Consider the following 14,035-nt stretch of genomic DNA (forward strand, 5'->3'; position numbering starts at 1 on the left):
GGCTTTAGAAGATAGTCTTGAAAGGTTCGCTTGGTTCAAAATGCAGGAATAAGCTGTTCATCTACCTTTGAGGGGGACCGTAATTGTAGGAAATGGTAAAAAAAAAAAAAAAAAAAGTCGAACTGTTGGGCTACTCAGCAAATCACCTAGTATTCACATATTTGTTATGGTCTGGGCAATTTTAGGACTATGTTCAGAATAAACAGTTTGGATTAGCAGCCTGCCAAAGAACTGAGCCTATAATTATAATCAGGCAGGTGTCTGTAGTCTCCAAGGAAAAATGTAGCAAGAAAGCCTTTGTTTATATGTCTAGAGCTTCCTCCCTGCCTGGGCTCCTCTCTACTCTTTGCCAGCAAGACACATTATGTAAAGCAGTGGTCCCCAACCTTTTTGGCACCAGGGACCAGTTTTGTGGAAGTCAATTTTTCCACGGACCAAGGTGGGTGGATGGTTTCAGGATAAACTGTTCCATCTCAGACCATCAGGCATGGTTAGAGTCTCAGAAGGAGCGTGTAACCTGGATCCCTCGCATGCACAATTCACAGTTCACAGTAGGGTTCGTGCTCCTGTAAGAATCTAATGGCACAGCTGATCTGACAGGAGGCGGAGCTCAGGCAGAAATGCTCGCTCACCCCGCCACTCACCTTCTGCTGTGCACCCTGGTTCCTAACAGGCCACAGACTGGTATGGGTCCATGGCCCAGGGGTTGGGGACCCCTGATATAAAGGGCTATGCCTTGCTGATACCCCGCCTTCCAAAATATAGAAGAAAATATCTCATTAATTTGGATCCCAGTGGTTCCAAAGGAATAAGAATTCAAATTTAGTAAATGTGAATCCAGGGAGATTGTTTATGCTCAGATGGCTAGGTAAGAAAAAGACAGGGTCAGTGAAGTACATCAGTGCCAGAACTATAGGCCTAACATGATAAAAGTTAGTTTGATAGGAATAAAGAAACTTCTAGCTTGGGTCCAAAATACTCACATGAAGACAGAATGGGGAAGCTACAATAGAAGCCTGTGAAAATGTCTAATCGTTTAAAGTGGGGTAAGTTCCATAGCTGTTAACAAACAGGGTCATGTGGTAACAATGAGCTAAAGAAATTATAGGCTGTGTTAACAGAGTCATAGCATCTAAAAAAGGGAGGTGATCTTATTCTATTCTGGTGACCATGTGATAGCTTCTAGTGACTCAGATGGTGACTCTAATCCTCTGAGAGGATTACATTCACATCTGGATCACATTCTAAGAAGGCCGCAGACAAATTGGAGCAGTTCCAGGGGTAGTCACCCAAACTGGAAGATGACTTGAAATCCCTTCAAGGATTGATTGAAGGAGCAATGTTTAGTTTGGAGAAGAGAAGTTGAAGGCATGCAAGGTGGCTTTTCATTATAGAGTCAAAGGGAGAGTCTTGGGAAAGAAAGATTCACTCCATGGACCCCCCCCAAGGCCAAAGCTGAATGGAGTGAGCCTCAGGAGGTCGATTTTAGCTTCACCTAATCATACAAAGAGACAGAAGTGCAACAGACTATCTCAGGAGAGGGGGGGTATCCTTGGGGGGTGTTCAAGGGGTAACTTATCTAAACTTTTTATTAGGGATGTACCAGGAATCCAACAGCCAGTGAGAGCTTGAATTATGAGTTTTTATATTTTTTGTTAATCTCAAGATTCTATGATTTTAATGAATATAAGAATTAATTGAGCCAGGTGCAGTGGCCCATGCCTCCAATACCAGTACTTTGAGAGGCTGAGGTGGGTGGATCACTTGAGGTCAGGAGTTCAAGACCAGCCTGGCCAACATGTGAAACCTTGTCTCTACTAAAAATATAAAAAAATTAGCTGAGCGTGGTGGTGGGCGCCTGTAATCCCAGCTACTCAGGAGGCTGAGGCAGGAGAATTGCCTGAACCTGGAAGGCAGAGGTTGCAGCGAGCTTAGATTGCGCTACTGCACTCCAGCCTGGGCTGCAGAGCAAGACTCCATCTCAAAAAAAAAAAAAAAAAGAAAAGAATTAAGAATTAATTTGTTTGCCAGGCACAGTGGCTCATGCCTGTAATTCCCACACTTTGGGAAGCCAAGGCAGGAGGATCACTTGAGCTCAGGAGTTCGAGACTAGCCTAGGCAACATGGTGAAACCCCATCTCTACCAAAAATAGAAAAATTAGCCAGGTATGGTGGCATATGCCTGTAGTCCCAGCCACTTGGGACACTGAGGAGGGAGGATCACTTGAGCCCAGGAGGTCAAGCCTGCAGTGAGCCATGTTTGAGCCTATGAATAGCCCTGCACTTCAGCCTGGTTAACATAGCCAGACCCCATTTGTATTAGTCCGTTCTCATACTGCTATGAAGAAACACCTGAGACTGGGTAATTAATAAAGAAAAGAAGTTTAATCGACTTACAATTCTGCATGGCTGGGAAGGCCTCAGGAAACTTACAGTCATGGTGGAAGGGGAAGCAAACACGTCCTTCTTTACATGGAGCAGCAAGGAGAAGTGCTGAGCAAACGGGGAAAAGCCCCTTATAAAACTATCAGATCTCATGAGAACAGCATGGGGGTAACCACCCCCAAGATTCAATTACCTCCCACTGAGTCCCTCCCACGACACGTGGGGATTATGGGAGCTACGATTCAAGATGGTATTTGGGTGGAGACACAGCCAAGCCATATCATCATCTTTTTTTAAAAAAAATAATTAATTGCAAGAAGCATGTAGCTTTATGGATACTCAGGCTGTAGATTGCCTCCATACTAGTGAGACTTGCTAAGCAAGTTGTAAAGCAGGACCACAGTTGTGGCTGTTTAATAAGCTTTCCTGAGAGACCGTGATTCTACCTTAAGTGGTATTCCCCAGCAACAGACCTGAGATGTGGAGTCCTGTGCAAGTGATGTATTAAGAAAGTGCTCCCAGGAGAAACTGCTAAGAGAGAGGAGACGGACAGGGAAGAAGAGGATATCAGCAAGAGTGAGATCTCAGGCCAAGTTTTTCAGGGTATGGCTTCTGCCTGATCCAGTAGAGGAGCTCTGGAGTATAAATTATACCTCAGAGTCATCCCAAACTGTTAAGGGCTGTCTTGGGAGAATGTGAATTCCAGGACACTTCTATTTCTCTGTACAGGCAGGCAAAGCAAGCTCCAGGGATCAGAAGGCAACCCTCATCTGAAATGTAAAAGCCAGGTTTGAAGACTATTGCCCGGGATCTTGCAAAGGGCACAGCAAAGTAGCTACCCACCCCTACGAGGCACTTTATGCTCTAGAAAAGGATTGAGCTGTCAGGCCTCCTGCTGTGGTCCCAGATCATGGAACAAAACTGGAAGGGCCAGGATGGGATCCAGAAGAAGTGAATTCTGAGAATCTTGGTGAAAGAAGCCAAGAGGACATTTAACTCATCTAATGAAAGCAGCGTGCTCAGTGGCTGGCAAACAGCGTAACTGACCCTGAAAACCCACTTCCTAGCTTTCGTTGAGTCTACTATTTACAAATGATTCTTATCTCTTCATCAGAAAAGATAAAACAATCATTAGATTTTCCACTTGCTGATAACAGAAGTTTACAGGATCAAGATTATGTTTCAGAGTCTTACACTCTGAATGTGTAAATGTTCATTATAAAATGTTCATTTATAAGTTCTGGCAGCGTGCCTTTCCCTGACACCCTTCCTTACCCTGCAATGCAGATAAATGAGATATTTTGGTCTCAAAAAAAGAATGACCAGGCCGGGCGTGGTGGCTCACGCCTGTAATCCCAGCACTTTGGGAGGCTGAGGCAGGTGGATCAGGTCAGGAGTTCGAGACCAGCCTGACCAACATGGTGAAACCCTGTCTCTGAAAATACAAAAGTAGCTGGGCGTGGTGGCACATGGCTGTAATCCCAGCTACTCAGGAGGCTGAGGCAGGAGAATTGCTTGAACCTGGGAGGTGGAGGTTACAGTGAGCCAAGATGGCTCCATTGCACTCCAGCCTGGGCGACAGAGCGAGACTCAGTCTCAAAAAAAAAAAAAAGGGCCAAGGGTGACTTAATTTTGTCCCACCTAATCTTCAGCTCTGTATTTTGTAACCTTAAAACCTGCAATCCAGATTGTGGTTTGGTCTAAGATGGGAAATTTCCCTACCTCACTGTAAAAAACAGAAGTCATATTCATAAGCAAATTTCAAAACACTTTGCATCATAATCTGTTTGGTAATTCCCCTCCACCCCTCGCCTACCCCAACAATGTTTCTCTCGGGATATAGTATAAAGGTGACTAGGACAGTGAAAAGGTAATTGTTAGCCACTGTATACAAAATTAGTATTATCACCTTTGGAAGCACAGAATAGCCCTAAGATCCTTCCAAAGTACACAGTCAACTGGTGTCAGGACTGGAAAGAGAACGTTTTTGTTGGATGCCTAGCATGGTTCACTGCCTGGTGGGTGAGGCGTGGCTCTGACCTCCCTTCCCTTCCCTTCGAAACATTCCAAAATCCTCCCTTCTGGAAGCACAGCCCTCTGAGAAACTCACTGAGCTCCCTACGGTAATCGTGGGTTTAATTTTCCAGTAAGTCAAGGTCTTAAAGACAAATACAGATGGAAGAAAACACTGGGGCTGTCACTGATGTCTTAACCATGTCCCTCATAAAAATCTGGTGTGTTTTGGCTTTTGATCGTGTTTAGTGAAGTATTCATGAGTGGTCATCTTTCTTAAAGGGCCAATACAGTAAAATTACTTTCCGGACACCTCTCTATCTTGGTGGCGCTCCCAGCGCTTACTGGTTGGTCAGAGCAACAGGGACAAACCGAGGCTTTCAAGGCTGTGTGCAGTCACTCGCTGTGAATGGGAGGAGAGTCGACATGAGGCCCTGGCCCCTGGGAAAAGCACTCAGTGGGGCTGATGTGGGTAAGTGGCTGCCTGGTGGGTTGGGGTGCTCTTATGGGACTTATGTCTTATGGGACTGCCTTTCTGGCGTGGGCCATGGAGGGAGCAGCAACATTAGGTGCTACCCTGGGAAGCTGGTACCTGCAGAACGTCAGGAGGGAGGTGGGCCCCAGGGATGAGGCTGGTGCTCTGCAGACATGCTGACCCTGCATCTGAACACCAAAATATGGTGACATTATGGTGCACCAAACCCTGGTTGTGTCGTGCTAGCAATTTGGGCCTCATCATGAAATATGGCATGGTCTTATTGGACAAAGCAAGAAGCGATCCAGCCCTTTTACCTTACCTCACCCAGTCCAGTGGAAGAGCCAACACAGTAATGTAAGAAGAGCTTTCATATACTCTTTGTTTCTTAAAGAAGTGGTCAAATTCTAATTCGTGATCACTGTGCCAAACATCTTCTCATATGCTCTCTCATTTACTTTCACACTAACTCTAAGAGGTAGAAGTTATTATCATGCCCATTTTATAGATGAGGAAACTGGGGCTTGCAGAAGTTAAATAACTTATTGAAAGTAGCAGGCAGAGCTAGGCTTATTTTTAAAGCAATAAGGACATTTATTCTATCACTGAAGGCAGCAGGTAGATAATTCCCAGATTGGTTAATTCAGGGACTGTCTACTAGAGCTGCCATAACAAAATACCGCAGACTGGGCGAGTTAAACATCAGAAATTAATTTTCTCACAGTTCTGGAGGCTGGAAGTCCCAGATCAAGGTGCCAGCCAATTTGGTTCCTGGGGAGGCCTCTCTCCTTGGCTTGCAGATGGCCACCTTCTCGCTGTGTGCTCACGGGATCTTTCCTCCATGTGTGCACACCCCCGGTATGTCTGTATGTCCAAATATCGTCCTATAAGGACACCAATCAGACTGGATTAGGTCCCCACTCTTATGACCTCAATTAACCTCAAATACCTCCTTAAAGATACTATCTCCAAATACAGGGAATTAGGACTTCAACTGTGAATTTTGGGGGAAAAGCTGTCCAGTTCATAACAGGGTCTCTATGATATCAGGACTCTGGGTCGATATCACTATGATACCCTCCTTTTCACTCACTGCTCTAAGCATCACATCCTCATGACTTTGTCCTTGGCAAGAAATGGCAAGTCTCCTCCTTGAATCTCTTTTCCCTCCATCTCTGAGATGCTATTTTGAAAGAATGCTCGGTGAACACCATAGTCTCACTGCCTAGATTCTACCGTTAACATTTTGCTGCATTTTCTTGACCACATATCAATTCATCCCTCTTTCCATTCCTCAATCAGAGGTAGGATTCGATCCTTATGACTCCTAGAACAGTTTTTTGTTTTGTTTTTCTTGTAGCTAATATTATTAGTTGAGCACCTACTTTAAGTAGGCACCATTCTAAATTTCTTTGATCTTTCCAAGGTTATTGTGAAGTAGGTGCTATCATTAGCTTTACTTTACAGATAAGAACCAATGGGGCTGGGCATAATACTCATGCCTGTAATCTCAGCACTTTGGGAGGCTGAGGCAGGCAGATCACCTGAGGTCAGGAGTTGGAGACCAGCTTGGCCAACATGGTGAAACTCCATCTCTACTAAAATACAAAAATTAGCCGGGCATAGTGGCACACCCATGTAATCCCAGCTACCCAGGAGACTGAGGCAGGAGAATTGCTTGAACCTGGGAGGCAGAGGTTGCAGTGAGCCGAGATTGTGCCACTGCACTCCAACTTGGACAACAGAGTGAGACTGTCTTAAAAAACTAAAAACAAAAAACAAAACAAAACAAAAAACCAATGGTACAGAACAGTTAAGTAACTTGCCCAAGGTCACACAGCTAGTAAGTGGTAGAGTCTAATGTGACCTCAGCCATTCTGGCACCAGTGACTAGCCTCTTAACAAAATCAACTACATCAACGGCTACCAAATTGTTTCCCTCCACCTTGTTCACTCCTATAGGTGATGCCATTGTTATAACTGTAAAAGATGAAGTTTACGTGACAAAAAAAGTTTACCATCTATTGATTACTTGGTCAAAGTAAACAGTAAGCAGCAATGACTGAAACAATTATTAAAGCTGTCACTATGGTAGGACAATGTCTCCAAAATCCGTCTTCTTTCTGTGATGATTCAGAACATAAGAACCAGCCATTCCATTAGGAGTCACATGCCTTGTTTATGAGCCCGGACTCTGAAGGCAGATTGCCTGGATTTGAAAAATTTTTGCAACTCAGTCTCCCCATCTAGAAATAGTATCTACCTCATAAGATTATTTTGTTTAAATGAGTTGCGGTGCGTAAAAAACACTTAGAATAGGGCTTTGCACATCGCAAACATTTCGTAAATGTTTCCTGTTATTAATATTGTTATTCATATTCTAACCCTACCCTTCAAATCAGCTATAATCTGTTTCTTCAGGGGAATAGCCCTGAATAAACCTGGCGGTCCTGAAATGGCATGGCAACCTCTGACAGGTAGTTCAGAGGTTGTAAAGTTGGGCAAGAACTGATTTCTGCCAGCTTTGTTAATGCTGACACAGTACGATACCCACTTTTCCAGCAGGTGGCACCAAAAGGACCTCTCTTGTGGGCTCCAGCTCCCTGGATACAGCTATTGGATTACTGTGTAGACTTCCCTCTGTGAATATTAATGGCATGTGTCAGCCATGTTGGTATTTTACATTTCTTCCCATTTCATTTCCCTTGGGGTTGTAAGAGTGGGGCTGGTTATCCTTCCTCAGCTTCCATGTTTTCTGTCCTTTGGGTTAGTCCTCCTGAAATTCAAGTTTTTGTAAGTCAAATGCGGCCTCACCAGGGAGGTCATGGTTCCCCATCTGATATCTCTAACTTGGCATTGCCATCTTCAACTGTAACTTTTTCTCTGCCTTCCCACTAAACCTGTTTTCATTCCCCAGAGGGGCTTGCATTACTCAGTTCCTTCCACTTCATCTCCTGTCTTTCGTTAGACTGTTCCCAGCTCTTGTGCTCTCTGCAAGTCACATTCTAGAATAGTTGGTCAGAAATCTCAGCGAATTTTGCATTCTCTGGTCCAGCTCTTGATTATTTCCATTCAGATTCTCAAACCTATATTTCCACCACTCATTTATGCCAGTCCCATCTTGGATATCCCCACTCTGCTGGAGCAGTCACAGAGCCACTTCCCAGGGTATTTGAGATTCAAGGGGTCTGCGGTGACCATGGGTCTCACTATGGCTTACCAGCTCTTTTCCTCACTTCACTCAGTAAATACTTCACTGAGCATCTGCTTAGTGCTTGTCACAGTGCTGGGTGCTGGAGATCAAGTAATGAACAAGGCAGGATCCAGCTCAGTCCTCATATAGTTGCCATGTGGAGAGACCAAATTAATATAATAATCACACAGTGAAGGTGAAGTTCCACATGGGGTAAGTGTTATGGAGGAGAAGTGATGCTGCAATGGTGATGTTTAATAGGGAGGTTGTAGGGTCTGGGGGCCAGGGAAAGAGTTTCTCAGAAGAGGAAGTTAATATGAAGCAAGAGTAGGAGTGAAAATGTGGAGAAGGGAGAGAAGGACATTCCAGGCAGAGGGAAGGTCTTGTTCCAGGGGAAGAGGAAGGGTGAGATGGGTGCCATGATCTAGTTTGTGATTTGAGAAGATCCCCTGAAAACTCATTAGAAGGGGCTTTCAGGGATACATGTAGACCAGCTGAGGTCTATTGCAGTAGGTCACATGACAAAGAACGGTGTGATCCAGGTGGTAGTGGTGGTAGAAACAGAGACGGATCTGACAGATCATTAGGGGAAAAATAGGTGGGCCTCGGTTACGGACTGGGGGCTGGGGACAGGGAAGTTTCTCCTTGTTCATGGTCTCATTAAGGAACTCCACCCCATGATGTTCACATTCTTTCCCCTCCTTAGGAGTCTTATTTCTCTTCTACCTCCCGCTTTCTTATCTAGCAGAAACCTACACAACAACTGGCATATGGTAGGCGCTGGTGAAAGTGACTTTACATATTGATGATGAGGTCCCTGTGTACATGACCTTGCCACACCCACCTCTCCTCGCCATCACTCTTGAGTTGAGAGTTTTCCCCCTAAAATGAACCTATTCAGCTAGAGTCTGCACTCACCCTTCCTGGCTGCCCTGGGCCCTTGCCGCCAGGGTTCTCTCTTCTCAGTAGCCCAGGGATTCTTGACCTCTTTGGCGCTGCGGCCCCCTTTGGTGGTCTGGGGAAGCCCATGGACCTCTTCTCATAATGATGTTCTTAAATGGAGAAAAATAATATATGTAATATTATAACGGGAAACAATTATATTGAAACCCAGCTCTATCACATATTTTTTAAGTTTTGCCTTTACAATAATATATGTGCTCCTTTAGAAAGCATATTAAGAACAGAATTATTTAATGGTGGGTGAAATAACTCCCATGACTTCAAAGTAGCAACAGGTATAAATGATACTTTGAAATATGTGCAATAAATGGAATGTGACAACAACTGTGAGGTTTATTGGTCACAAGGCACAAGAACTACTAATACTAGAAGTATCTTGCCTGTATTGAAAGTTGATGGAAATACATATCCAGCTCTAGGCAGAGGCTAGGGAAAATACAGATGCAATATATTTTCCTTCTCAGTTCACAGAGCCCCTGCTGTGGCTTACTCACCCATGCTCAGGTTCTCTCCAGCTCACACAAGTGCCATGCCTTGTGTGACCTTGTACCCACACTGGTTTGGAAACTCTGGCAACCTCTCTCCTTTCTTTCAAGGCCTGATACCAGCACTGTGTATTTCCACCTTAGACTTAAATCCAACCAAAGCAACCTCTCCGTTTGCTTCACATAAGCCAGGTCCTGTCCACAGCCACTCTCATTTCTTCCCTCCTGCACCATTATTTTAGTCTTTCAAGCTACAAACCTTGAGATTGTGCTGGAGGAGTCTTCTTGCCTTTCAGCCTCTAGAATGAATCTCTCATTTCTTCCTTCCTTGGATGTCTGATCCTTCACAGTCTCTCCATTTTCTTTGTGGCCATCCTGTTCACTCCCTATAGGACTTTTTTCCTCTCCTCCACTCCTGTCACTCGTCAGTCTGTTTTGCAGGCCATTCCCAGAGTAATCTTGCTGAAATGCTGCTTTCACCAAGTCAGCAACTCCATCTGGCTTTCATGACCTCCCCTACCCTACGCCCACCTCTTAAAAAATGGTTAAAATGCATAAGATTTGTAATGTAATCCTTTTCTGTACATCTAAAATAACATACAAGGACCCCGCTTCTTCCTGTGGATCCAGCCAAGCTCTGGGAAGGAATCACGACCCACAGAAATTGGCGGGGCTCAGGGACCTTTGAGAGTTTGGCTCTTTAAGATAAAAGTCAGCCAGCATCTCTGTGGAGACTGTGAATGCTGGGGGTGACATTCTTAGGGCTGTGGCTGGAGACCACTGGTCATGTCTGCCTGAACATTCAGTAGCCATCAGCTGGAATTCACAGAGGCTAGCCCCCCCGAGCTGGGGTGGCAAGCCATCTGCGCGGGCTTTAATCAAATTCTGTTAGCAGTCCCTGAAGTCAGTCTCCTCTCCTGGGTCTACCCTGGGTGCCTGGCCCTTACGCCTCCTCCCAGTGAGTCTTTATGAAAAGACTGGACCAATTCAAGGAGGGAAGGGTGAGAGATTCATCCTGCTGAGATGACATACTCAGGCCAAGGAGGGCTCCTGCCCTCACAGGGTGGGCTACCAGCTCATGCAGTGGGCAGCCTTGAAGACTGGGAGAGAGCACAGCTGGACCCTTCACTTCCAGAGGCATGCCCTTCTACCTCCACCCCTAGAAAAAGTGTTTTGTACTCCCTCCTGTGGTTCTGGGCCAGATGGTGGTCCATCTGTCTAACTGATTTCTTACACACAGAGAAAACACAAAGAAGCAGAAGAAAAACAGCGCATGAAAAGTCCATTTGTTTTCCTCTGATGACCTGCACTTGAAAATGACAAAGGATACCGTTTCTGGATCTCTCTGATCTGTTTGGTGAAGAGAACTCACTCATCAGATGTTGAGCCTTTCAGCCTTCTTACTGCAGGCCACCTTTCTGTCCCTCATCAGGGTGTAACTTTGGAAGTAGAAATAGGGATTCTGAAACCCATGTGCCAATGTATTATGGGGCCCTCCCTCCCTGTTCCCTACCCCAGACAGAGGAGATGACAATCCAGGTGAGTTAATCAGCTTAGACGTGGCTGGATAACTCCTTCTGTGCCTACCTTGCTTGTCTCAACTTTGAACCAACAAGGCAGCAGCACTTAAGCTAATTGGGGTTGTGCAATTTAGAATGCTTTTAACATAAACACCCTGTTGACATTGGAGGGATTGAAATGTGCTCTTGTGAGAGCAAGAGAGAGATGAATTAAAGCAGAAACAGCCCAGTCATCCCAGTTAGTGGTCATAAAATTGCCCAGAAATGTATTATTTGATTTATCGTGTCCATCATGTTTTTTAAAGTCTCTATGGCTCTTCATACAGGACAAACCAAAATCAAATTAAAATGAAGAGCAGGTTCCACTTATCCTGAAAGCCCGTTTGCAGTTGTGCAGAGCTGCAAATCAACAGGAGTAAGAACTGAACTGTATTTATTCAGAACCATGAGCTGCTGGTGGGGTCGATGCCACTGTGTTGGACTGGCACACATGGCGGATTGGCTTTGTAATTCGCATTCTGTATTTAGGGGAATGCAGCAGTGGCATCTGCGATGAGGCCTCGTGCGTCAATGGTGGCACCTGCACAGCAATCAAAGCCGACTCCTACATTTGCCTCTGTCCCCTTGGGTTTAAAGGTCGACACTGTGAAGATGGTGAGAAAGAAGCAAGTTGAAGGCGGTTTCTATCTGCATGTTAATTTGCATAGATTTATCATCAATGTAGTTTCTTTGTTAATTTGTTTGTTTTTGAGACAAAGGCTCCCTCTGTTACCCAGGCCTGAGTGCAGTGGCGTATCTCGTCTCACTGCAGCCTCTGCCTCCTGGGTTCAAGTGACTGTCTTCTGCCTCAGCCTCCCGAGTAGCTGGGACTACAGGTGCCCAGCTAATTTTTGTATTTTTAGTAGAGACGGGATTTCACCATGTTGCCCAGGCTGCTGTCAAACTCTTGACCTCAAGTGATCCACCCGCCTCAGCCTCCCAAAGTGCTGGGATTACAGGCGTGAGCCACCACGCCAGGCCTCATCAATGTACTTTTAACAAATCTAACAAAGCCCCATACATTTTTATGGGATCAACATTGCTTTGTCAGGAGAGATGGGGGAAACTTTTTTAACCAGGTAGGAGTGTCTCTGAGTGCCAAAATTTGTTTGGTAATGAGAACTCACTCATCTGATGTTGAGCCTTTCAGCACTTCTTACTGCAGGGCACCTTCCGTCCCTCAGCCAAACATATGTTCATTTCAAGATGCTAAGAATGAGTGGGCTCCTCTTGGCCCTTGAATAACTTTTAAAAAGCCTGTGTTGGTGTGGTTTGTATCAGACTGAATTCAAAGCATTTAAAGCTCAGGCTCATGCTCTTTAGAATATCTGTCAATTTCTGATAAAAGATTGGGAAGATGGGGCCAGGCGCAATGGCTCACGCCTGTAATCCCAGCACTCTGGAAGGCCGAGGTGGGCGGATCACGAGGCCAGCGTGGTGAAACTCCGTCTCTACTAAAAATACAAAAATTAGCTGGGTGTGGTGGTGCACAACTGTAATCCCAGCTACTTGGGAGGCTGAGACAGGAGAATTGCTTAAACCCAGGAGGCGGAGGTTGCAGTGAGCCGAGATAGCACCACTGTACTCCAGTCTGGGTGACAGAGTGAGACTCCATCTTGGGGGAAAAAAAAAAAAAGATTGGGAAGGTAGACACAGAAACATTAACAATGTGATGGGACAAAAGTAACCTTTTTTTGTACTGTTCTACTAAATTATTCCACACTTTAATACTGTATATACAGAGAGTATGTAAATATATATATACATGCACACACATGTATATAAACATGGAAACACACATGCACACAAATACACATATGTGTGCTCACACAGGCAAATAATAACAGAAAATTTCAAAGCTTTTAGAGAATCATGGAGGGTTCCAAAAGTGATTTTGGAAAATCATTTTTGCAGAATTCTAAAATTAAAATAAAAAGAAAATAAAACTGAGGCTAAGATCACAAAACTAGTCAAATTCTTCCCTAATTCAGATTTGGACCTAAGATACCATGCTGGGGAAAACTTTTGTAATCTCAAATCTCATGTCACCTAAAAGAGGGCATGGGAGTCAGGGTAAGCCAATGCTGTCACATACCAGCTCATATTTCAGTAGCCTTACATAATCAAGGTTAGTTCTTGCTCATATTACATAATCACTGCAGGTCAGAGATGGTGGCGAGAGAGGGGGTTCTGCTCCACACAGTTATACAGGGACACAGTTTCCTTCCATCTAATGGCTCTTCTAGGGCCTTAGAGTCCTCCACTGATACCTGCATCCTGCCGGCACGTGAGAGGAGAGAAAGAGCATGGAGGATGGAGGGAAGTTTTAGGGGCCAGACCTAGGGTGCTCTATGATTCTCCCACCCGTGTTCTACTGGCCAGAATTCAGTCACGCCACCAACCTAACTGCAGGGCCACTGGGAATTCTAGTTTAGGTCTGTACCCAGGAGGGAAAGAACACAGCTATGGGTGCACATGTGGCCAGTTTCTGCCACAGAGGGATTTCTAACACCGTGCTTGTTTTTTCAGCTTTCACCTTGACCATTCCTCAATTCAGAGAGTCTCTGAGATCCTACGCTGCAACTCCCTGGCCACTGGAGCCCCAGCATTACCTTTCCTTCATGGAGTTTGAGATCACGTTTCGGCCAGACTCAGGAGACGGTGTCCTCCTGTACAGCTATGACACAGGCAGCAAAGACTTCCTGTCCATCAACTTGGCAGGTGGCCACGTGGAGTTCCGCTTTGACTGTGGCTCTGGGACCGGTGTCCTCAGGTGAGGGCTGAAACCTTCTGGGACTCTTTCCCTTAAAAAGGCAAATAGTAACTGCTTCAGAAAAAAACCAAATCTCCATTCAACAGCTCACACTCATCCTGTCTTCTCTGCATGCTTATCTTCTGAAACTTGTCCTGACTGGTCCTGCTTCAGGCAGATGACAGGCTTCCTATAGAGAGTGCTCTCCTG

The 14,035-nt window shown here is 45.2% G+C and overlaps 1 protein-coding gene across 5 annotated transcripts in view; it reads left to right on the forward strand.

Annotated features, from left to right (window-relative positions):
- EGFLAM (EGF like, fibronectin type III and laminin G domains) overlaps positions 1-14,035 on the forward strand; it is a 199,900-nt gene that overhangs the window by 147,955 nt on the left and 37,910 nt on the right. For 4 of the 5 annotated variants that reach the window (XM_030813998.1, XM_030813999.1, XM_030814000.1 and 1 more), the window contains 3 exons: positions 4,681-4,870; positions 11,563-11,688; positions 13,603-13,846. In XM_030813998.1, coding sequence (XP_030669858.1) covers positions 4,681-4,870; positions 11,563-11,688; positions 13,603-13,846 — 560 coding nt within the window. The remainder of the gene's footprint in view (positions 1-4,680; positions 4,871-11,562; positions 11,689-13,602; positions 13,847-14,035) is intronic. The other variant, XM_003274361.4, reaches the window with a different exon arrangement.

Source organism: Nomascus leucogenys, chromosome 6 (assembly GCF_006542625.1).
Source record: "Nomascus leucogenys isolate Asia chromosome 6, Asia_NLE_v1, whole genome shotgun sequence".
NCBI classification, from domain to species: Eukaryota; Metazoa; Chordata; class Mammalia; order Primates; family Hylobatidae; genus Nomascus; species Nomascus leucogenys.